Raw genomic sequence first — 22,995 nt, forward strand, 5'->3', positions numbered from 1 at the left:
ACAACCCTGTGAAGTAGACTGGGCTGAGAGAGTGTGGCTGGCTTGAGGTCACCCCGTGAGGAGTAGCAGTTGAGAGTGGCGGACTAGAATCTGGAGAACCGGGTTTGATTCCCCACTCGTCCACATGAGCGGTGGACTCTAATCTGAGGTACTGAGTTCGATTCCCCACTCCTCCACATGAAGCCTGCTGAGTGACCTTAAGCTAGTCACATTTCTCACTGAACTCTCTCAGCCCCACTTACCTCATAAGGAGTCTGTTGTGGGGAGGGGAAGATAAGGAGCTTGCGGGCCATTGAGACTCCTTACAGTTGAGAAAAATGGGGTATAAATCCAAATTCTACTTCTCCTTCAAGCCTCCATGGCAAATTTGAACATCCCCTGGCAGGGGATGATGGGAACTGTAGTCCGTAACATCTGGAGGGTCACGAGTTTGACACCTATGCCCCCTAATCTAATGTTCTAATAAACTGCACCACATTGGTGGTTCTCTAAGATCACACTGGCCCTTTATTTAATAACAGTTACCTAAAGCACCACTCAAAACCTCCAACAGCCTACTAGTCCAAACGTAAACACACACCACACAAACACGACTGAACCCGAGCCCACAAAACAGCGCCTCACACAAATATCCCTCCCCAGGCCCACGCCACGGGAGCCTTGCAGACGTCAGCCGGCCTCCTGACTTCCTCCTGCTCTCAGCCCAAAGACCAGGCGATGCCTGAGAGTCGCATTCCTCCTTCCACGAGTTTGTGGCGGAACCGGTTGGGCCGGTCTAGCTGAGAGGCCCTGTCTACAACTCTGGTATGCTTGGCATGTGCCAAGAAAGGTCGCCCCAAAACCCAGCCGACAGGTTCCTGGCTCCCAGTAACAGGAAGGAAGTGGGGCGTGCGGAAGGCGTGGCTGGGAAGTTTCTCTCCTGGGCTGGGCGTGGATGCTCACTTCAAACGCAGGAAACATGCCGCTGTGTAGTTCTTCGGCCAAGGACACTGTAGGGAGAATGTCAAATACCCAAGGTCCCAGTCTCCTTTGCTTTGCAAAAGCCCAACGAGGGATGCAGGCAGCAGAGCACAGACCCCACGTCATTTTAGGGCTAAATTTCTGCCCCCCCCCACCCTAGCAGGTTCTGAGAGTTAGAAAAGGGTGGGGGTGCAACAACAGAACAAGAGGAGTTTGGATTCATACCTCCTCCCCTTTCTCTCCTGTAAGGAGACTCAAAGGGGCTTACAATCTCCTTTCCCTTCCCCCGTCCCCACAAACACCTGTGAGGTGGGTGGGGCTGAGAGCTCTGTAGAGCTGTGACTAGCCCAAGGTCACCCAGCTGGCGTTTGTTGGAGTGCACAGGCTAATCCAGTGGTCCAGATAAACTTCCACAGCTCAAGCGGCAGAGCGGGGAATCAAACCCGGTTCTCCAGATTAGAGTGCACCTGCTCTTAACCTCTACACCACAGGTGTCAAGCTTACGGCCCTCCAGATGTTTTGGACTACAGCTCCCATCATCCCGGGAGACTCAAAGGGGCTTATAATCTCCTTTCCCTTCCCCCATCCCCACAACAAACAGTGAGGTGGGTGGAGCTGAGAGAACTCCTAAGAACTGTGACTCACCCAAGGTCACCCAGCTGGCGTGTGTTGGAGTGCACAAGCTAATCTGGTTTCCCAGATAAGCCTCCGTGGCTCAATCAAACCCGGTTCTCCAGATTAGAGCGCACCTGCTCTTAACCACTACGCCCCCTGCTGCTAGACAGTCAAAAGAAGCAGTCCAGTGACTGGGTGGGCATGACAAACCTCACCAGTCCCTGCGCACGACATCCTGCTCCTCACAAGAGACTGTCTTGAAGGTGAACCTTTGTAGGACCTGCCACTGAGAGCTCTTTCTACTCTCATACCTGGCATCGACTTCTAGCTGATCTCCAGCCCATTGAGTCCCCATCGCCCTGGGGGGAAATGCAGCTTCAGAGAGGGGACTCTGTGGAACGACCTCCCCAGCTAAGCTCTTTCCCTCCCACAAGCATCATCCTGAAATTTCCAGGCATTTCCTAAGCCAAAGCTGCCCCGCCAAGTCCACCACTGCTCTGATCTGCTGGGATCAAAAGAAGACCTCATAGACAAGCCATCATCTACAAATGCTCTGGGACCTTCTGACCTTCCAGATAGCTAGTAGCAAGGACTACGCCAGGGGTGTCCAACTCTGGCGTTTCAGATGTTCATGGACTACAATTCCCAGCAGCCTCTACTGGCATGACCAATTGGTTGGCCACCCCTGAGTTAATATCACTCCATTTTATCTTCATAACAGCCCTGTGAGGTACATTAGGCTGAGAGCATGTCACTGGCCCAAGGTCATAAGAACATAAGAACAAGTCTGCTGGATCAGACCAGAGTCCATCTAGTCCAGCACTCTGCTACTCGCAGTGGCCCACCAGGTGCCATTGGGAGCTGACCTGCAGGATGTGAAAGCAATGGCCTTCTGCGGCTGTTGCTCCCGAGCACCTGGTCTGCTAAGACATTTGCAATCTCAGATCAAGGAGGGTCAAGATTGGTCACCCAGAAACCTTCCATGCACTGAGTGGATTCGAACCTGGATCCCCCATAGCCAAGTAGTCTGACACTCTAACACAGAGGTCTCCAACCAATGGCCCTCCAGATGTTCCTGGACTAAGATTCCCATCAGTTCTGTGGCATGGGCTGATAGGAGTCATAGCTGGGAATTGTAGTCCATGAACATCTGAAACACCTGAGTTGGACACCTCTGGATGACACAAAGCCACGTGTTAGAGCCAGCTGATCCAGACTGGAAGGAGGTCTGGGAGGAGGAAAAGCTCATCTTGAATCAGAAAGCCAACTCTAGCCCCTTTGCCCCTTGAGAGCGCTGCTGGTGGGACTTAGCACATCCCTCTGCCTACAGAAGCCACTATGAGTAGGGCAAGAAGCAGGTTTCCCTCGGGCCATTGCCGGGAGGGCATACCTGGGCCCTTGTACTGGGCCTCTTTACCTGGTGGCCTCAGAGGGAGGGGAAAGGGTTCTAGGTCAACGGTATCTTCTTCCTCTCCCCCAGCATTGCTCCTCTGCAGTCACGTCCTCCTTGACCCCTGCCCTCCCCATTTTTCAAGTCACCACTACAAGCCGATACAGACTTGCTCAAAGGACCAGCTTTCCATAAGAGGAGGGGAGTTGGCTGCCCAGACAAGGAATTCCCTGCCCCCTCAGTGGAGTCCAGGCGGTGGCTTAAAAGTCAGCCCTTCCACTAGCTCCATGGAATTCCCCTTTTCCACAAAAACTTGTTAAGACATTTTGAGGCAGGAAATTAAAAAAACTTCCTTCGTGGAGTTCTGCACTGTTTTTATCCCCCACCCCCAAACGTTTTATTTCCTGCCTCAAAACGTTTTAAATGAATCCCCTTTTAAAACGCTTCTCTGGATGAAACATTTTTGAAAACGTCTTCAGCTGCTGTGCCATCGATGTACGACGAGTGATTCCGCACAGCCCATTTATGATGAGTTGCCTCGGTTATAAATGAACTCATTTCCCTTTGATTAGCAGCCTCTCTCTGTTTGTTCTTTTATTTGGGAGGTGCCAGTCTTGGAAACACTAACTATACAAGGAAAACAGAACGCGGCACAAGGCGACGAAGGATTGAAGCCCTGATTCAACACGGAACTCAAAAAAGGGGAAAAAATTATGTACTGGAGGCCAGGAATTGTTCGAGTGGGTGAAATGCGAACAAAACGTTTCGAGGGATTTGTGCAGGAAGGGTTACTGAGGGAACAGATATTAACCTAATTCTTCGGTTGGGAGTCTCTTTCCTCTACCCAATGAGCCATGTCACAAAAGCCGGCCCACAAAGCAAGGCCAAGCACAAAACTGTGTTCTCCTCTGCAGCCTTGTCTTCCTTGACCTCTGACCTCCCCATTTTTCAAGTCAATGGGTTTGTTTCCCGCTCCTGCATTCCTGCTGGGTGACCTTGGGCTAGTCACAGTTCTTTGGAACTCTCTCAGCCCCACCTACCTCACAAGGAGTCTGCTGTGGGGAGAGGAAGAGAAAAGAGCTTGGAGGCCACCTTGAGTCTCCTTACAGGGGAAAAAGGTGGGATATAAATCCAAACTCTTCTTCCTTCAGCTTCATTCAAGGCAGACCCTGGATTGGCAGTGTGGCTTGCTGGGGAGGGTATCAAGGATAAGAAGACAGGGCCCAAAATGCAAAAGCAGGAAGAAGCTGTGAGCAGGAAACAACTGAGGCCCAGGGGGATGGTGTTGGCCAGGGCACTGCAAGGGGTATAGAGACATGTGTGCAGACATTTAAATGGCAAATGTTCCCATCGTTGGCCTGAGAACAAGGCACTCCGTCCGGGGTCTGCAACCAGCGGCTCCGGAGCTGCATGCGGCTCTTTCAGCCTTATACTGCGGCTCCATGTGACCTGGAGGTCAGAGGGTAGCGTAAGCATGTCCCTCCAAGAAAGGTGAGTGGAGGGGCCATCGGTAGATCTTCGGGGCCGTGGAAAACGGGCCCAAATGGCTCTTTGGGTGGTAAAGGTTGCTGACCCCTGCACTACGTGAACCGAGGGCCAAACAAGGAAAAGAGACCCTCTCCCCAGATTGAGAGCTTGTGCCTGATTCCTCCAAGCCTTGCTGTGTGCCGGAAATCCTTCCCTCTTTGCTCTGGGGACGGAATGCCCGGTGCTGGCTTTTTTTGATTGGTTCTTCTCTGTCCGTTTGCCCCCCTCCCTTGGTATCCTGCCAGCCGGCATGGATGGCTGATAAAAGCCAGTGGCAGAATTCACCTCTGCACACCCTTCCACTGAAGTGGGGAATTCTTCCTTCTCCCCACCCCGCAAGCACCAGCAAGCCATGGCCAGTGGTGAGACCTTCACACACATCCCCCCCCCCCGTCGCCCCCCAAGCACACCGGGTCCCGGCTGCTTTATCAGTTGCAGCTGCACAAAAGCGAAGGAAGGTTATTTGAAAACTGCAGAAAACGATCCAAGGGAGCCGGGCTGCTTATTGAAACGAGACACTGCAGATAAGCAGACCCTCACCCCCTTGACTCTCACATTAAGGAAGATCTCCTCCATCTGCTAGGAAGGAAGGAAGGGCGGGAGCTCACCATAGCCCCAGGGGTGGCAGGCAGGAGTGGTGAGCGCAGCCCTGACCATATCCAGATGGCCGTAATCGGCACCAGACCAGCAACCTGGCACGGCTCTGCCTGAGCCCCGGCCTCAAAGTCATTCAGCCCGATGACTCCCCCACCCAGCCAGTGCTTGTCAGCCCCGCCACCCACAATGCACCACTACTCCAGCCTGGCTCCTCACTTCTTTTCACCAGCTCGAAGCATCAGGTGGAGACGCTCAGTCAGCGGTGCTTCCAATTTTGCCCCGGGGGGTAACAACAATATTTCTCCTTTACTGACTCCTATTAGCTGGCGGTGGATTGTTGATTATTTATTGCAGTTTTAATTGAAGCCTACTGGCAGAGAGTTCCAGAGGGCACATTTTTAATAAATAAATAGCTGTAAACGCGCTCGCCTTCCATGAGAAGGGATTTCTTTGTGGTGGGGTCGACCAAAGATTTGCCACCTGGGTTGGAAGCTGTGCGGTCAGACCAGGGCTGAGAGCCAGCGTGGTGTAGTAGTTAAGAGCAGGCGGATTCTAATCTGGAGAACCGGGTTTGATTCCCCACTCCTCCACCAGAGCGGCGGAGGCTTATCTGGTGAACCAGATGTGTTTCCACACTCCTGCATTCCTGCTGGGTGATCTTAGGTTAATCACAGTTCTCTCAGAACTATCTCAGCCCCACCTATCTCACCAGGTGTCTGTTGTGGGGAGAGGAAGGGAAAAGAGCTTGTAAGCCACCTTGAGCCTCCTTACAGGAGAAAGGTGGGATATAAATCCAAACTCTTCTTCTTCTACTACTGTATGACTCTTTTTCTAAATGGGTGGGGTGGCCCTCAGTTTGAGTCTGCCCTAGCTGTTCCGCTTCTAAGATTCCCAACCTTCTCCTATTCCTCATCTTGGCAAATTGGAGTGAGATTTATTTGTGAAAGGCAGCCCTGTATTGGACAGGAAGCAAAAACCAAAGCACCTCTGAAGTGGTATCCAAGAAAAGTAGCCCCTTCCCCCACTTTGCAAGCTGCTGAGATTTTCAGCAAGCTCACCTGAGAAATCCCCAGTCCTTTGACCCTCCTGCAAACTCACCTGCAGCACAGAGTGGCCAATGGGGCTGTTCTCCGACAGCTCCGCCTCGTACAAGGGCTTCTCGAACTTGGGCGCGTTGTCGTTCATGTCCAGAATGGTGATGCGCAGCAGGGCGCTGCTGGCCCGCGGGGGGCTGCCCCCGTCCTGCACTTTGATGGTGAGGTCGTAGGACTCGGACTGCTCCCGGTCCAGGTTCCCCATGACGATCAGCTGCGGCTGCTTCTCGTCTTGGTCCTCGGCCACCTGCAAGCCGAACAGCTTCTGGGCGTCCGGGCTGGGCATGAGCTCGTAGGAAGCCACTCCGTTGGCACCGGTGTCCCGGTCCATGGCCAGCGGGATGGGGAAGAGCGCCCCGATGTTGGTGTTTTCCGGGATGGCCAAGGTGATGACGGGGGAGGCAAAGTTGGGGGTGTTGTCATTGATGTCCAGCACCTCTATCTGCCCCTCCAGCAGGCGCGGGCTGTTGTTCAACAGGTCCGTGATGGAAACCTCGAACTCTAGAAAACAGGGCTCTCCCGGGAAGAACTGCTGACACTCCCGCAGGCTCTCCCGGTCGATGGAGGTCTCGGTGGTGTAGATGTCGCCAGTCTTGCCGTCCACACGCAGGTAGGGGGCCCCCACCTCTAGCTTGTAGAGGTGCCCCATGTCTGGGAAGCCGTAGTCTGCTGCCAAGCTGCCGATGAGGGTGTTGGGCGGCTGCTCCTCCTGCACCTTGTAGACCACCCGCGTCCCGGAACCCAGGCAGGGGAGTTGCAGGAAGAGCCACAGGCCCAGGCAGGAAGCCAGCCGCTGCATGCCGAACCGTGGACGGGCTGGAAGAAAGCAGAGACAGGAGGGCGTTACGGAGGACACAGCTCCCCGCCCGCCCTGATCTTTCAGCACGGCAGCAAGTCGGAGGCTCAGGGCGATTGCCGCGGCCTTCTGCCGAGCAAGCGAACGCCAGCGTGCGCCTCCCTGCCTCACGGGAACAGGTGAACTGTTCTCAGGCTCCGAGTGCTTGAGTAATAACCCCAGCCTCGATACCAGACCGGCCCCGCCTGCACGTCACGGTGCAAAGCCTCACCTAGAACTGCTCCACACCTGAGTCACCCCAGGGAAGGCTTCCCACCCCTGGCAGAGAGGCGACGAGGGAGGAGTTTGGCTACAAAGGTCGAGCCAGCTGACAGCTTCATCTCCAGGACAGAGGCACACAACCACCCCCCCCCCCCCCCCCCCCCCCCACAACAACAACAAAAATGGTCAGGGGATTTGCTCCACTGGCAAATGTCTAACACGGAAGTCCAAAAAGAGCACCCTTGCTTCGTTACCACATATTGCACTCCACACACACACAATTATGGCTACACTACCCAAACACATACACATTCTCTCTCTCTCTCTCTCTCTCTCTCTCTCTCTCTCTCTCTCTCATACACACACATGTCATACATATCACACAACACTACAATAGTGGTTCATACTGTATGCATCAGATAACTCTCATGATACAGGTCTTTGCAACACAGAAGTCCAAAAACAACACTCTAAATTCTTTACCACATACTGCACTTCACATATACTATCCTGGCTGCACTGAACAAACACATTCTCTCTCTCTCTCTCTCTCTCTCTCTCTCTCTCTCTCTCTCTCCCCCCCCCTCTCTCTCGCACACGCACACACACACACACACACACTTCATACCTCTCACGCAACACTACAGTAGTGGTTCATACTGTATACATCAGATAACTCTCACGATATAGGTCTTTGCAACACTACTTCAGTAAAACAAGTAGTCAATTATTGAAAGGCCCACGTGGAACAGAAAGGGGAGTGTGGCACCGTGCTACGTGGCAGACTGGGGGCTTTGGGTATGTAGACCACTAGGCTAGTCAGGGCAAAATACTGGAATCGGTTTTCAGTGGCTGCCTCTAATTTCTATTCTACTCAACCACAACTGGCCTGTCTTGTATGTTTTCGTTTGTTACGTGCTTTGCGTTAATCACTTAGGCCATGACAAGTATCCTGTGGGTAGAAAATTGGCCTGCAAGCTTCCCAAACCACCCAACTAGGGCTCCCTGAATCCCCCAGGAGTAGAGATGCCAGCATCCATATGGGACGTGGGGGATCCCCTGGAATTACAACTCATCTCCAAACTACAGAGATCATTTCCCCTGGAGAAAAAGGGATGTTTAGGAGGATGGATTATATGGGATTGTTCCGCACGGAGAGATGCCTGTCCTCCCCAGGCTCCGTCCCAAATCTCTAGCAGTTTGCCAACCCGAAACTGGCAACCCCAGCCCACCCTCTATCCCTTACGCTTGTGGCCAGGAGGGACCTGACAACTCTACATAGGAGTTAAGCACTGGGTTTTGTTCTTTACAACGGAAGTAGAGTTTGTACTCGGAACATGGAAACTTCAGAAGGTGACAGGGAAACCGGAAGGGGCCAGAACCAAGGATATCCACTTGTGCCATCCTCCCTAACAGAAGAACATAAGAACTAGCCTGCTGGATCAGACCAGAGTCCATCTAGTCCAGCATTCTGCTACTCGCAGTGGCCCACCAGGTGCCTTTGGGAGCTCACATGCAGGATGTGAAAGCAATGGCCTTCTGCTGCTGCTGCTGCTGCTCCCGAGCACTTGGTCTGCTAAGGCATTTGCAATCTGAGATCAAGGAGGATCAAGATTGATAGCCATAAAACCACTTCTCCTCCATAAATCTGTCCAAGCCCTTTTAAAAGCTATCCAGGTTAGTGGCCATCACCACTTCAGAAAGGTCCTAAATGACTTCCCACAGTCCAAGAAGAAGAAGAAGAAGAAGAAGAAGAAGAAGAAGAAGAAGAAGAAGAAGAAGAAGAAGAAGAAGAAGAAGAAGAAGAAGAAGAAGAAGAAGAAGAAGAAGAAGAAGAAGAAGAAGAAGAAGAAGAAGAAGAAGAAGAGTTTGGATTTATATCCCCCCTTTCTCTCCTGCAGGAGACTCAAAGGAGCTGACAATCTCCTTGCCCTTCTGGGGAATCTGAATTCCCCAGAAGCCTCCACAGCTCAGGCGGCAGAGCTGGGAATCAAACCCGGTTCCTCCAGATTAGATACACGAGCTCTTAACCTCCTACGGCACTTCCCAGAGACACCATGGATGCTTCCTTCTGTGCCTCACAAAGGTAGCTGCTGACAGAGAGAAGAAGCTCTCCCCTGACAGAACCTGGGGGTCAGGATGCATGAAACTGACTTGTTTTTCTGCTTCAGATACGGATAAGTCTCTTCTCACCATGACCCTCTTCTTCCCCGTTGGGGTTTCTTTTCTGATTTTTCACACACATTCCTTTTGCCCGTCATTCAGGCTACCAAGAGGGAAGGGAAGGAGTCGGATTGATTTATGCTGATTTGACATGAACTACATCCCGTGCACAGAAGAAGGAGGGTTTGGATACATACCCCGCTTTTCTCAAACTTGAGGAATCTCAGAGGAACTTAAAAATTTCCCTTCCTCTCCCCACAATAGACACCTTGTGAAAAAGGTGGGGCTGAGTGAGTTCTGAGAGAACCGTGTCTGGCTCAAGGTCCCCCAGTAGGCTTCATGTGGAGGAGCAGGAAAACAAATCTGGTTCAGTAGGTAAGACTCCGCTGCTCATGTGGAGGAGTGGGGAATCAAACCCGGTTCTCCAGATTAGATTTCCACTTGCTCTTAACCACTACACCAAACCAGCTCTTGAAAAATAATCCACTGCATTTGTAGATAGCATTTTAGAGTGTTCCAAAAGTTCTGCATATCATTTTAGTAACCCAGACAACAATCAGTAATCCTGACAACAATCTTGTGAAGTAGGTTAATGTTATAATTTTACAGATATGGCAGGGAGCTTGTCTAGTGAGTTCATGGCAAATACAAAGTTCAGAACAGGTTCTTCCTGGCTTACGGCTCAGTACGGGCAGAGGTTGAACCCTGGAGTTGTTGTTCATGTACTGGACCACAGGTCACCTGTTGAAATCTATTTCAACTCTTACACCTGGGGCTGCTGTTTAAAGGAGAAAACAAATCATATAGCTCTACTACTCTCCCAAAAAGAGAAAGCAAATCTTGATCCATATAGCCTATTACACTCTCAGGAAGAGAAAGCAAATCTCGATCCATATAGCCCTATTACACTCTCAGGAAGAGAAAGCAAATCTCTATCCATTTAGCCCTATTACACTCTCGGGAAGAGAAAGAAAATCTCTATCAATACAGCCTATTACACTCTTGGGAAGAGAAAGCAAATCTCTATCAATACAGCCTATTACACTCTTGGGAAGAGAAAGCAAATCTCTACCTGTAGCCCTATTACACTCTTGGGAAAAGAAAGCAAATCTCTATCCATATAGCCCTATTACACTCTTGGGAAGAGAAAGCAAATCTCTACCTATAGACCTATTACACTCTTGGGAAAAGAAAGCAAATCTCTATCCATATAGCTCTATTACACTCTCAGGAAGAGAAAGCAAATCTCTATCCATATAGCCCTATTACACTCTCAGGAAGAGAAAGCAAATCTCTATCCATATAGCCCTATTACACTCTCGGGAAGAGAAAGCAAATCTCTATCCATTTAGCCCTATTACACTCTCGGGAGGAGAAAGAAAATCTCTATCAATACAGCCTATTACACTCTTGGGAAGAGAAAGCAAATCTCTACCTGTAGCCCTATTACACTCTTGGGAAAAGAAAGCAAATCTCTATCCATATAGCCCTATTACACTCTTGGGAAGAGAAAGCAAATCTCTACCTGTAGCCCTATTACACTCTTGGGAAAAGAAAGCAAATCTCTATCCATATAGCTCTATTACACTCTCAGGAAGAGAAAGCAAATCTCTATCCATATAGCCCTATTACACTCTCAGGAAGAGAAAGCAAATCTCTATCCATATAGCCCTATTACACTCTCAGGAAGAGAAAGCAAATCTCTATCCACATAACCCTATTACACTCTTGGGCAGCAAATCTCTATCCATATAGCCCTATTCTCTCCCAGGAAGAGAAAGCAAATTTCTATCCATATAGCCAGTGGTGGGATTCAAATAATTTAACAACCAGTTCTGGTGGTAGGATTGAAATAATTTAACAACTGGTTGTTTACAAGCACCATTTTAACAACCGGTTCTGCCAAAGTGGCTTGAACCTGCTGAATCCCACCACTGCATATAGCATTATTACACTCTCATGAAGAGAAAGCAAAGCTCTATCCATATAGCCCTATTACACTCTTGGAAAGAGAAAGCAAATTTCTATCCATATAGCCCTATTACATTTTCAGGAAAAGAAAGCAAATCTCTTATCTATAGTCCTATTACACTCTTGGAAAGAGAAAGCAAATCTCTATCCATATAGCCCTATTACGCTCTCAGAAAGATTTTCCATTTAGTGAGGCTCAGGTGACAACAAGTAGCCATTGTCTTGTCACTACCTGAACAAGATGATAGCAAGCTGGCCTACACTAGGGATGCCAGATGGGACCTGGGGAATCCCTGGAATGACAGCTCATGTTCAGATTACAGAGATCTGTTCCCACTGGGAAAACGGCTGATCTGAAAGGTGGATTCTATGGTGTTGTACCCGGAGTGGATTTGATTTCAATCAAATTGATTTTTAAGTTATGATTCACATCACAATTTAAATCACTAGTCAATAAGAATAGATTAAAATCATGATTTCCTACATTAGGACTCATTCTTACTGGTGTAATCATAATATTTCCAACCAGATGAAGGGTTCATTTTTAGAATGATAACTTTTCAGATTAGTTTTACAGTTGTTTCAAAAATTACTGATTTGGTTATCCTATTAGAAATATATAGACAATTATGAAATTATTGCGAGGTGAACTATCTCATTTCATTTGGGCCACCAGACCTAGCATTTCTTTGTTCTAGGATTTTTATTTTGCATGCATGCCTGTTTTACCCATAAGTACAGGACCTTCATTAAAATATTCCCAAACTCGGTCTCATTACGGAACTCCTCCTCCAGGGAGACAGTAATATGATAAACCTCAAGTGATACACACAAAGATCCCAAGGTTGTGGGACATTCCGCTGGACTGGTTTCACTTTCATTTTTACTGCTTGCCCCTCCCTCCTCACACTTAGCTCCTTGTGCAGATCTGTTCCACTTCAATCTTCTATACACTGAACTTCTTGAAACTTAGCACTTAAGAGGTAGGGGGTTGATTCTGTGTAAACTGATTTGTAAAGGATTAAGATCTTTTTTTCAACTCTCTCTATGTGTGTATACACACACACATACACAGTTGAAAAAATATCTTAAATATATATACACACACACACTCCAGAAAATGTGTTTGTATACAATTCTATGTAAAAGGGGCATGTTATCTCTGCAGAAACAAATTCACAGTTTTGAGAACTGCAAAACCAGGTATCTATGATAATATCTTCTAGATGGAAAAACTGGCCAAAATAATCTTACAGAAACCTCTGGAAGATCATGACATTTTGAATGGATTAGTGGAATTCATTGACCAAAAAAATCTGAAAACTGCATGAACATACAGCCACATGCTAATCTAATATTTAATTCATGATGAATTTAAAAAACTAATCTTTAATTCTAAAAAAACCTAATATTTAATTCATGATGAATAACCTTTGGATGACAATGTATCTCAAACAGAAAACTATCTTTGGATATTTTCCTCAAAAGCATTTTTTAAAAATTTTTTGATTTAAATAAAAAATCCAATTTAGATAAAAACACAAATTTTAAATGTTAAAATAAACATTGGATTTTATCCACCACGGTTGTACCCCACGGAGATCCTTCTCCTCCCCTGCCCCCCCCCCCTCTAATATCCAGGAGTTTCCCAACCCGGAGCAGATAAGAACATAAGAACAAGCCAGCTGGATCAGACCAGAGTCCATCTAGTCCAGCACTCTGCTAGTCGCAGTGGCCCACCAGGTGCCTTTGGGAGCTCACATGCAGGAGGTGAAAGCAATGGCCTTCTGCTGCGGCTGCTGCTCCCAAGCACCTGGTCTGCTAAGGCATTTGCAATCTCAGATCAAGGAGGATCAAGATTGGGAGCCATTGATCGACTTCTCCATAAATCTGTCCAAGCCCTTTTTAAAGCTATCCAGGTTAGTGGCCATCACCACCTCCTGTGGCAGCATATTCCAATAATGTGGAAGATAATCTTACCCCCCCCCCCCACACACACACACACACACACCTGCCAGTGGCCGGGGGGGACCTAGCAACCCTCGCCCACACCACAGACAGTTCAATAATTAGAGACAAAACAAACCAGAATCACAAACTGAGGTTTGTTCTCTTCATGCCAAACTGGGATTCTAAATCAGTTTGTCAGTCCAGAGTAGTGACAAATTGCGGTTTCTCCCCCAAAGCAACTGACTTTAATTACTGGAAAGGGAAACGGAAGGGAGGGGAAAGCGGCGTGCAGGCCCCAGGCTTCCCCGGGCTCATTAATAACCAACCTGGGAGTGTTGCCACAGCTGAAACATGGCTCAACCTGGATCATGTGCTTCCAGAGCAAACCTAATGAAAGGGCACTGCACAGAACTCTTGGTTCCGCCGCACATGAGCGGCCATGCGTCCGGTCGCTGCATACTGAATTCTATTACCCTTAGTTCCTCCCCGGTGCCTTACTTCGCCCTTTCTCGTATGGGAGTGTTACGGCAGCTGTGCCCCCTGGCACTGTTCCCTGCTCCATTTCACAGAGGAAGTTGTAGGAGCAAAACGAGAGCCCTGATGGGACGGTTCAGTCAAATGGAATGCTCTTTGCTAAATGTGCGCACCACACCTCTTTGCGGACCAAGTCATCTTGACACAAATATTGCAGGGAAGCGTAAATTACCCGACCTGGCTCAGCAGATACTGTCTTCCGCCACAGGTATCTTTATAGCACAGCACATTTAGTAATAGCTGAACCATGAAATAAGCGCCTCCCTGGCTAGGTGGGCCACCCACTCAGAAGTCGCTAACCCCAGTCACACTAGCTCCAAATCGTGTGCCAGTAAGTTTAGAACACACGTAAACACGATGCGACGCTGGCCCCCACAACAAACAGGCAACTGGTTTAGCCTGGTGGCTTCTTAACATTAGAATAATAAACAGAGATGTGCCTTTTTTTTACAGAACTACTCACAGTCATGAAAATGCACATTATTAGTAAATGTAAGCATGCCCTGTCTGCAGAACAGTACGTGTAAGATAACTTCCCGTTTAACAAAAGGATATGACTCTTCCAGGAACGGTCTAACATTTCCCCTTTCATTTTTCATCATGCTAATGTCCTGGAACCACCGGAGCTTCCAAAAACCCCGTCCCTGCTTGCCCATAACTCAGGCCCCTTGACATGAAACTGTGCGATCGCCAATTAAAATCGGCACGCCGCTGATTAATCAGTATCCTCGTTCACTGCCACCGTCGCTGACTCAAGTTTGTCACCCTCGTCATATTAAATCCTTATTTCATGCTTAACAGGGTGCTGTCCCCTGCGGAGCAGTCCTGCAACATTCGTTTAACTGGTTAGACATCCCTTTTGGAGCCCTGTTTATTGAGGTCTGCGATTTTGTGTACGTACGAGAACCTCCTAAATGTTCACGCGGTGTACACAAACAACTAGAGTGCGATGTAAAATGGTATCAGCAGCCAGCCACATTCTGACACACCTTCACTGTCTACTTCATAAGGCCCTAATTCCCATTCTTTACATCCTCCCCAGCAGCCTTAATGGCCTCCACACCCTTCCCCGTGGCCTCCAAACAAAATGCATTCCTGCTTCAAAGGACACCCAGGCACCATCCTGTTTACATTTAAACCTTTGCTGTCTTGTCTAACCAGTTGAATGAAAGGCCACTACTCAGGCCCAGCTTTTGTTTGGCCCCCAAATCTCTCATGTGCTCACTTCCTGTTATCAGGGCGCCTTCCATCCGAGTAGCAACAAACAACACCCTCCCATCCTGCTCACTTGCCTCATAGACCCTGGGTCCCACCCACCAGCTAGAGGAGGAGGAGGAAGAAAGAAAGAAAGAAAGAAAGAAAGAAAGAAAGAAAGAAAGAAAGAAAGAAAGAAAGAAAGAAAGAGAAAAGGAGAGGGAAGAAGAAGAAAGAGAAGAAAGAGAAAGAGAAAGAAAGAAAGAAGAAAGAAGGAAAGAAGGAAAGAAGGGAAAGAGAAAGAAAGAGAGAAGAAGAAGAAAGAAGAGAAGAAAGAAGAAGAGAAAGAAGAAAGAGAGAAGAGAAGAAGAAGAAGAAGAAGAAGAGAGAAGAAGAAGAAGAAGAGGAAGGAAGGGAGGGAAAGAGGGAAGGAAGGGAGGGAGGGAAGGGAGGAGGGAAGGGAGGGAAGGAAGGAGGGAAGGAAGGAAGGAAGGAAGGAAGGAAGGAAGGAAGGAAGGAAGGAAGGAAGGAAGGAAGGAAGGAAGGAAGGAAGGAAGGAAGGAAGGAAGGAAGGAGAAAGAAGAAGAGGAGGAGAAGAAGAGGAGAAGAAGAAGAAGGAGAGGAGGAGGAGGAGGAGGAGAAGAAGAAGAGGAGGAGGAGAAGTTTGGATTTATATCCCCCCTTCCTGCTCACTTGCCTTATAGACCCTGGGTCCCACCCACCAGCTAGAGGAGGAGGAGGAAGAAGAAAGAAGGAGTTGGATTTATACTCAGCCTTCCTCTCCTGTAAGGAGACTCAAGGCAGCTTACAAACTCCATTCCCTTCCTCTCCCCACAACAAGTAGGTGGGGCTGAGGGAGTTCTGAGAGAACTGGTACTGGCCAAGGTCACCCAGCAGGAGTGGGGAAACAAATCTCGTTCGCCGGATAAGAGCCTGCTGCTCATGTGGAGGAGTGGGGAATCAAACCTGGCTCTCCAGAGTCCACCACTCTTAACCATGCTGGCTACTAATCCTTCCTCTACACTAAATACACTTGAAGAGTAAATATGAAGCCACCTGGCTTCAAGCCAGGCTTCTGAAAGCTTGCCCTAGCACACCTCCACCTTCTGTCAAGAGACATCTAACCAATGGAGGCAGAGAGCAGGGCTCGCTTCTCAAATTCACTTCTCAAATTCTCAGGCTGCAGCAGAACAGGAAGGAGACCAGACCCATGGGGCAAAATCCACCGGGCAGCTCTCCCGCAGGGTCCCAACCGAAACCAGCACCGCTCCCATGCACCGCAGCCTGGCGTGCAGCGGGTCTCCTGGTGGATGGAGCCTGTGCGGATGAGTGGGAGAGGGGATGCTATTGAGACTCTCCGCCTCAGGCAGTGGGATCAGGACTTGTTCTTCTAATCCCGTCCCTCCAGCGTTTCCCTCCCTCCTAGAAGCCAGAGCTGCCCCAGGGCAATGGAGGGAGGTGATGCAGAACGAATGCCCCACTAGCATCAGTCTGCCTGACTTGCATTTATGCTCTCTGACCCACAAATATAAACAAAACAAAGGCCATTTTATGAATGCGGGCAATCTGAGACCAGCTCGCGATCCCCTGCATTTGCAAAGCCAGCAAAAAAAGCCACGCCGGCCAGGACTGAGATTCAGCATCCAAACGGATCTCTTCCAGTGTTCATTCCCCGTCTCAGCTCACCCCGTTTCTCCGTTCCGTCTGTCATCCCCTGAGATGAGTCACACGGCTTCTGCTGAGCTCTGAACCACCACGCACGTCTCTGCAAAGAACGCAGGCAAGGAGTCCAGAACCCCACTCCTGCTCCGCACCACAACATCTCCAAAGTCTCCTCTTCTGGCATACAATTCCCACCTCTTTATCTTTCCAAACTGCCCTGAAGCTAGGAAAGAAGATGGTACCCTGTACGGATTCTTCACAGGGCCCATATGGGGAATCTACTTTATTGATCTGGAGCGCTCCGGTTTATTCCCTTCTCAAATTCTGAATTGTAATTTTATCCCCCACAAACTCAAGGTGAATGATTTTTTTTTTTAAAAAAATTCAGTTAATTGAAGCTTTTGCTAGATGCCTTCATACCTTATGGAACTCAAGGTGGCTCGCAGGGTAAATGAAACGATTGTTTTAAAAATACATAAAAGACTACAGATTAAAATTTCAAGCAGGACTGCCAAGGAATAAAAAAACTAAATTAGTCGCATGCAGTCCTCAATAAAACTGTTTTCAGCCAACTCGACTGATTAAACATCAGGAATATTTTATTTATTTATTCATTCATTCATTCATTCATTCATTCATTCATTCATTCATTCATTCATTCATTCATTCATTCATTCATTCATTCATTCATACATACATACATACATTGGACTTTTATACCGCCCCATCCCCGAAGGGCTCCGGGCGGTGTACAACATATAGTAAAATACAATCATAAAAACCATCATAAGTCAATTAAAATCTATAAAAGCAGTGAAAAACTAGCTGTAATACTGATAATTATAGCTATAAGTGGCGCCCAGCTACCAATTATTAAATCCTACCCCAAAGGGAGGATCGGCGAGTCCCTTCAGATAGTATCAGGCCCAGATGTAAGAGCCAAAAAAAGGGGGGTATTTCCCACCATATCACTGTTTAATCCAGGGCAGGGGTCTGCAACCTGCGGCTCTCCAGATGTTCATGGACTACAAATCCCATCAGCCCCTGCCAGCATGGCCATGCCAGCATGGCCCACAGGTTGAAGACCCCTGATCCAGGGACGACTAGGCCTTGCTTCTTGAAATGTTCTTTGAAGTAAACATGCATAGAATTGCCTTGTGCCTTATGGGACTTCAAATTATTCATTCTTAGGATTTCAGCAAAAAGCAATTTCACTTTGTTTTCTTGAATGTATGCAGGCTGTAGAGAAACCTGCCTCTATGTAGAATTCTTGACGACTAGATGTTGACTGTTTTCCCAAAGGTATCAGATTAGATTCCTAGGTTGCATAAAGTTGCCAACTTTGGAGTGTCGTTTTAATAGTTACAGCGTCTTGTTAGCATGCATGCTTGTTCACAGCATAGCAGATCAATGCTCTCAATCGCCTTGGTTTAAATCAATCTGTCCTGATTGTGAACGCTATTATTCTGGCCAGGGTAGGAATTCGGGTAAGCCAGTTTTCTACAAATGACAGAGGTAATATTTCAGAGAATGCTGAGAGGGGAGTGAACAGCAAGAAAAATAGATGGACCAGGGGGAAAGGATGGAATATAGGAGGGATTTATGAATCAGTGATGGGAAGGCATCTCTTAACAGATGGTATTCAATGCGACATTTAGCAGGACGTAGAAATACTCTGCAATTAGTATGTGATACTTCAAAACTAGGTCAGCTCGAAAACAAGAACCCTCTGTTAAGTGCAGAGTTCAGCTTACCAACAGTTCAAAATCCAGAATGCAGAAATTCCAAACAGCTGGCACGGTAGTCAAAAGGCCCTGCCCCGAAAGCAATGGATACCGATGCCAATTTGGAGCCCGGGAACTCTATCAATGTAATCGTAAGACAGCTAGCCGCTCGCTAACCTCACTATTACCCGGTTGGAGAGTTTACACGAGGAAAACGCCATGTTACTGCTAAACATCCACCTCGTTGTGTAACCACAGGGTGCCACAACACAAGAGAGCGTGGGATGGTGGCTTTAGATGGCAGTTTCTGAGCACACAAGGACTCCTCTCAACAGTCCCCAGGGCGGTGACTAAGATGGTGACACACTATGAACTTAACTGCCATCTAAGACGGTGTCACACTGTGAACTTTCTGCCGTATCTGGGAACAGCCCTAGTGGGTGGAGTGAGTCAATCCAGCTCTTTTCTTTTCTAGGAAACGTACAAACTAGCCTAGCGTATATCCAAAAAGATAAGCGCAATCGTATCTTTAGGAAAAAATGAGTCACATCTTAGACCGTGTCAGAAGACGCAGCCACGTTTTCTGTCGTGTCTGGAAGTTTAGCGGTGGGAAATGAATTCACGCTTTTAAGAACGTATCCACCATGCAACGGATGGTTATGGAAGGCATGAGTCCTATGTGATACACAGGAGAAGGTCATTAGCCGTTTCAGTACTGTATTTGCCCATGAAATATGTACTGGTCCTCATCCTGAGACAGTGATGGCAAACCTATGGCACGGGTGCCAGAGGTGGCACTCAGAGCCCTCTCTGTGGGCACGTGCAAACAGAGTTTATCGTGTGGGGGGGGAATTGCCCCCCCCCAACACACATCTAGGCTGGCCTGGGCCACTGGGCTCGATTATTAGCATGAAACCTAAGACCTAGTTTTGGGGAAGCAGTATAGGTAACCCTGTTAAGCGCTGTTAAACCCCACTGATTTTCTTGCAACGAAATAAAGCGCGATCCTTTACCTGGGAGTAAGCTCAGTTGCTGGCAATGGGGCTTGCTTCTGAGTAAACTCTCCTAGGGTCATGATTCACCCATTTGAAGAGTTGCATGGTTGCTTCAAAGCAAAGCTACCACCAAGCTTACTCCTGAGTAACATACGCCTCAGAGCCAACCGTTTTTTTCTAAACTAAAACCTCAGTATTCAGGTTAAATTGCAGTGTTGGCACTTTCCGATAAATAAGTGGGTTTTGGGTTGCAGTTTGGGCACTCGGTCTCAAAAAGGTTCGCCATCACTGTCCGAAGAGCATGCACATAATCCATACAGCTCCTCCTGCCATCTCTATCCCTGTGCTGTTGATGCATACATGACCGTTTCATGCCCAAGGTTCTTCAGTAGACCTTCAGATGTTCAGAGGTACACCTGTACAATGCAAACCCCCATGCCGAGGGTCACTTCCTGCTTCCCCACAGCCCTTGTGGTCTCAGAGATGGCATGTTTTATTCAGGGGGAGCGAACAGGCCAACATCAGGAACTGCAGATCCACAATCTGGCGTGATACCTTGCCTACATCCCATTCCTGTAATGCTACGAAGCCAAAGTCACAGCTATGCAGCTGCATCTATCTATGAATCTTTTTGTACTGTAGGCCCAGCTGAGATCTGTCTGTAGACTGACTTCACCGAGCCCCTGCCTGCAGAGTCTTTTCGGGCCTGCATCAGCGTAGCCCTTTTGAAAATAATGGCAGAAAGCAGTCGCTCGATCTTAAATCCCTCCCCTTCAAACTGGTTCTAAGGGACCGTCCTCCGACTGGGGTCAATTTGAACACATTAGCACAAAACAAAAACATGTAAAACGCTCTGGGTCTCGCAGCTCCAATCCTTGATTATCGCCACAAGCCATTCCGCCTGCGGGGGTGCGCGAGCCACACACAGCACATCGTTTCGAATTCCACATGTGATGAGAGATCTGCCTTAAGATGTCCCGGATAGCAGGGCAGATTTCTCAGAGTTGCCTATTCTGGAACTCCGGGGGACCACCAGCAGCCGGCAACGGCAGGCGATGTCCAACTCCCCTGCCAAAGCTCGGAAGGTGCTAGAATTGTGCATCCACTGAACGGATCTTGCACGGATCTTGCAGAATCCCCAGGAAGCCTCTCAGGCTAACAGACTCTCCAGCTAGCAACACGAACAGTCAAGAGTCTCGGGAACCCAAAATGAGAAACGGGGGGGAAGTCTGATAGCGGCCCCTCAAAGAGCAACTGCCCACTTCACACAACGGCAAGCGAGTTGACAAAACAAGACTTATTCTCCGCTCTGAACTGCAAATGTGCTGGAAAGGCGGGTTTGTTTTGCTTTTTCAAAACCGTTCGGTTACATAAAGGCTCCTTATGCTGCAATCCTAAGAATGCTTTCCGGGGCTGATCGGACTCGAGCGGGATGAGCAGCCCTGTTTAGGATGGCTCACTTTGTAGGAAATGCAGGGTACTAGCTCTGGGGGGTGGAGGGAGAGAGGGCTGGCTACGGGTATATCTGCCAAAAGGCTGGGAACTTACAGAGCCGGCGACTGGACAGAGGAAAATCGAACACGCACCATCATCGGCAGCTACATCCTGATCGTGGAATAACCGGCCGTGGAAGGGACTTTGCAAAAAAAACCCACCCACCCCAAGATCCTGGCATGACATTATCTCCAACCCTCGAGTGGGCAGAGTTCAGAAGCAACCGCCAAAATCACACAGCGCAGGTCTTCCATCCAGCGTTCAAGCAGTGTGCTTTCTCGCCTAACGCAGACCCGACACATCCGTCACTCACGGGTTACAGCATCCAGGGTCCACAAGTAGCCTCCTGCCCCCTCCATTCTCCCATGCGCCTGCAGCATGCCCCCTCTCACAGGGTTACCCCAGGGCAACCCACAGCACCTCACCTTGCCCGGTCTTCCTTTCCATCTCCCGCACACCATCCAATGCTCCCGTTTTGCACACCTGTCTTGCAAAGGGACCCCATCCGCCACACGCAGCGGAGGGAGGAGAGTTCTGGCCAAAAGTCGAGGCCAGCGGGTCCCCTTTTCCCTCCTGGCCGCTCGGACCCGCCGAGCATGCAAAGTTCAGGGCCAGCCTGCCCAGGCCCCCCCCCTCCGCCGCCCCTCCAGGGGATCGGTCCCTGCCTCCCCCTTCCGCGCACATCTGTGCAGCTGCGGAGACTTACCCGGGTCCATGTCTACAACGCACCTCCCCTCCAAAAGCGCCCCTCTAGCAGATCAGCGACGCTTCCCTTTGGCTTCCCGCCATGGTGTGTCCACTGCACTTGCTCTGGGTACATCCAAGGGTGCCGGGGGGGGGGGAGGGCGGGTGGATAGAGCCCCGGCGCTTCTCTGCACCCCCGGAAAGACCCCTCTCGGCACCGCGGCGCTTGCAAGCGGAAGGGATCGGCCCGGCCGGCCCGGGGTGGGGGGTGGGGGGGGGGAGTCTGCAGCTGGAGCTGGGCAGCCTCCGGGAAGAGCCGCCGCTCTCGCCCTCCCGGCTCCCAGGCGCAGCGGCGCTTCACGCTAGAAGCCCGAGCCGCGGGAGCGCGCGCGCGCACACACAGACACACACACACACACACACACACACAAGGGCGCGCGCGCGCATGTCGCTGGCCAGGCTGCCGCGGCTCTGCCCGCCTCTCTCTCTCTCTCCCCCCCCCCCCCCGCCCGGTGCACTTGCACTCACCAAATCCTCATCTCTCCCCCAGGATGTACAGTTGGGCGGCACAGCCTCCCCCCACCCCCCACCGACGCCCCCCGCTCCCCCTCGGATTCCGAGGGCTCCCCGGGAAGGGAGGGCGGGTGACAGAAGCGATGGGGCGCTCCTGCCTGCCCCAGCGCCCAACAAGTGGTGGCATCCTGCCGTGCAACATCCTTGGGGGGGGGGGGGAGATGCCCACTGGAGCGCGCCCGGGGGCTGCGAGGATGGCGAGCGTGGAAAGCAGGAACCCCCCTCCCACCTCCCCCGTCATACGCGGACCGAGAGGTTGATCTGATCAGTGGCGCCCGCCGGCGCCCCCCAAGTGACTCGTGGAGCGGCCGGTCACCCGGCAAACCACCCCCCCCCCCGCCCCGGCGAAAGGCGACTGCGAGATGCGAGGGGTGGGGGGGGGGCAGAGGAGCTGGCCGCGGCCAGAAGATGCCGGCGTCGCCCCGAGCTCCGGCCGGTCCCCAGCCGCCCGCCCGCGACCCCCACCCTCCCCCCGCGCTTACTGCCTGGGGGCCCGTCCGGAGGCGCCGGGGGCTGTCTGCCGCTGCTCCCCGCGCGCCGCTGCCGGGCGGGCATCTTCTTCTCCGGGGCTGCAGAAGGCGGGGCGGGGGGGGGGGGGGCGCGGTCCGAGCCGGAGCTGGCCTCTCGGCGTGTGTGAGGCTCGGGCTGTGCGGCGGCGGCGGCAGCGGCAGCGGGGACGCCCCCTCCCCCTCGCCCGCCCCCGCCCGCCTCTCTCGCCTCGCGCTGCCGGAGGAGAGGTGGAGCTCCGGCGCCCGGATCAGAGCCTGCGCCCAGCCCGAGCGGCCGGATGGCTGGCAGGCTGGCAGGCTGC

At 50.4% G+C, this 22,995-nt stretch overlaps 1 protein-coding gene across 4 annotated transcripts in view; it reads right to left on the reverse strand.

Annotated features, from left to right (window-relative positions):
* PCDH1 (protocadherin 1) overlaps positions 1 to 22,837 on the reverse strand; it is a 139,377-nt gene extending 116,540 nt beyond the window's left edge. Inside the window, exons 1-2 of one of the 4 annotated variants that reach the window (XM_048515525.1) lie at positions 21,353 to 21,596; positions 6,188 to 6,999 (exon numbers count right to left, since the gene is read on the reverse strand). In XM_048515525.1, coding sequence (XP_048371482.1) covers positions 6,188 to 6,999; positions 21,353 to 21,374 — 834 coding nt within the window. In that variant the 5' untranslated portion in view covers positions 21,375 to 21,596. Of the gene's footprint in view, positions 1 to 6,187; positions 7,000 to 20,981; positions 21,005 to 21,352; positions 21,597 to 21,633; positions 22,104 to 22,666 lie in introns of those variants that run through there. The other 3 variants (XM_048515524.1, XM_048515526.1, XM_048515527.1) reach the window with 3 other exon arrangements.
* Between the last annotated feature and the right edge of the window lie 158 nt (positions 22,838 to 22,995).

This window comes from Sphaerodactylus townsendi, linkage group LG14 (assembly GCF_021028975.2).
Source record: "Sphaerodactylus townsendi isolate TG3544 linkage group LG14, MPM_Stown_v2.3, whole genome shotgun sequence".
Classification (NCBI taxonomy): Eukaryota; Metazoa; Chordata; class Lepidosauria; order Squamata; family Sphaerodactylidae; genus Sphaerodactylus; species Sphaerodactylus townsendi.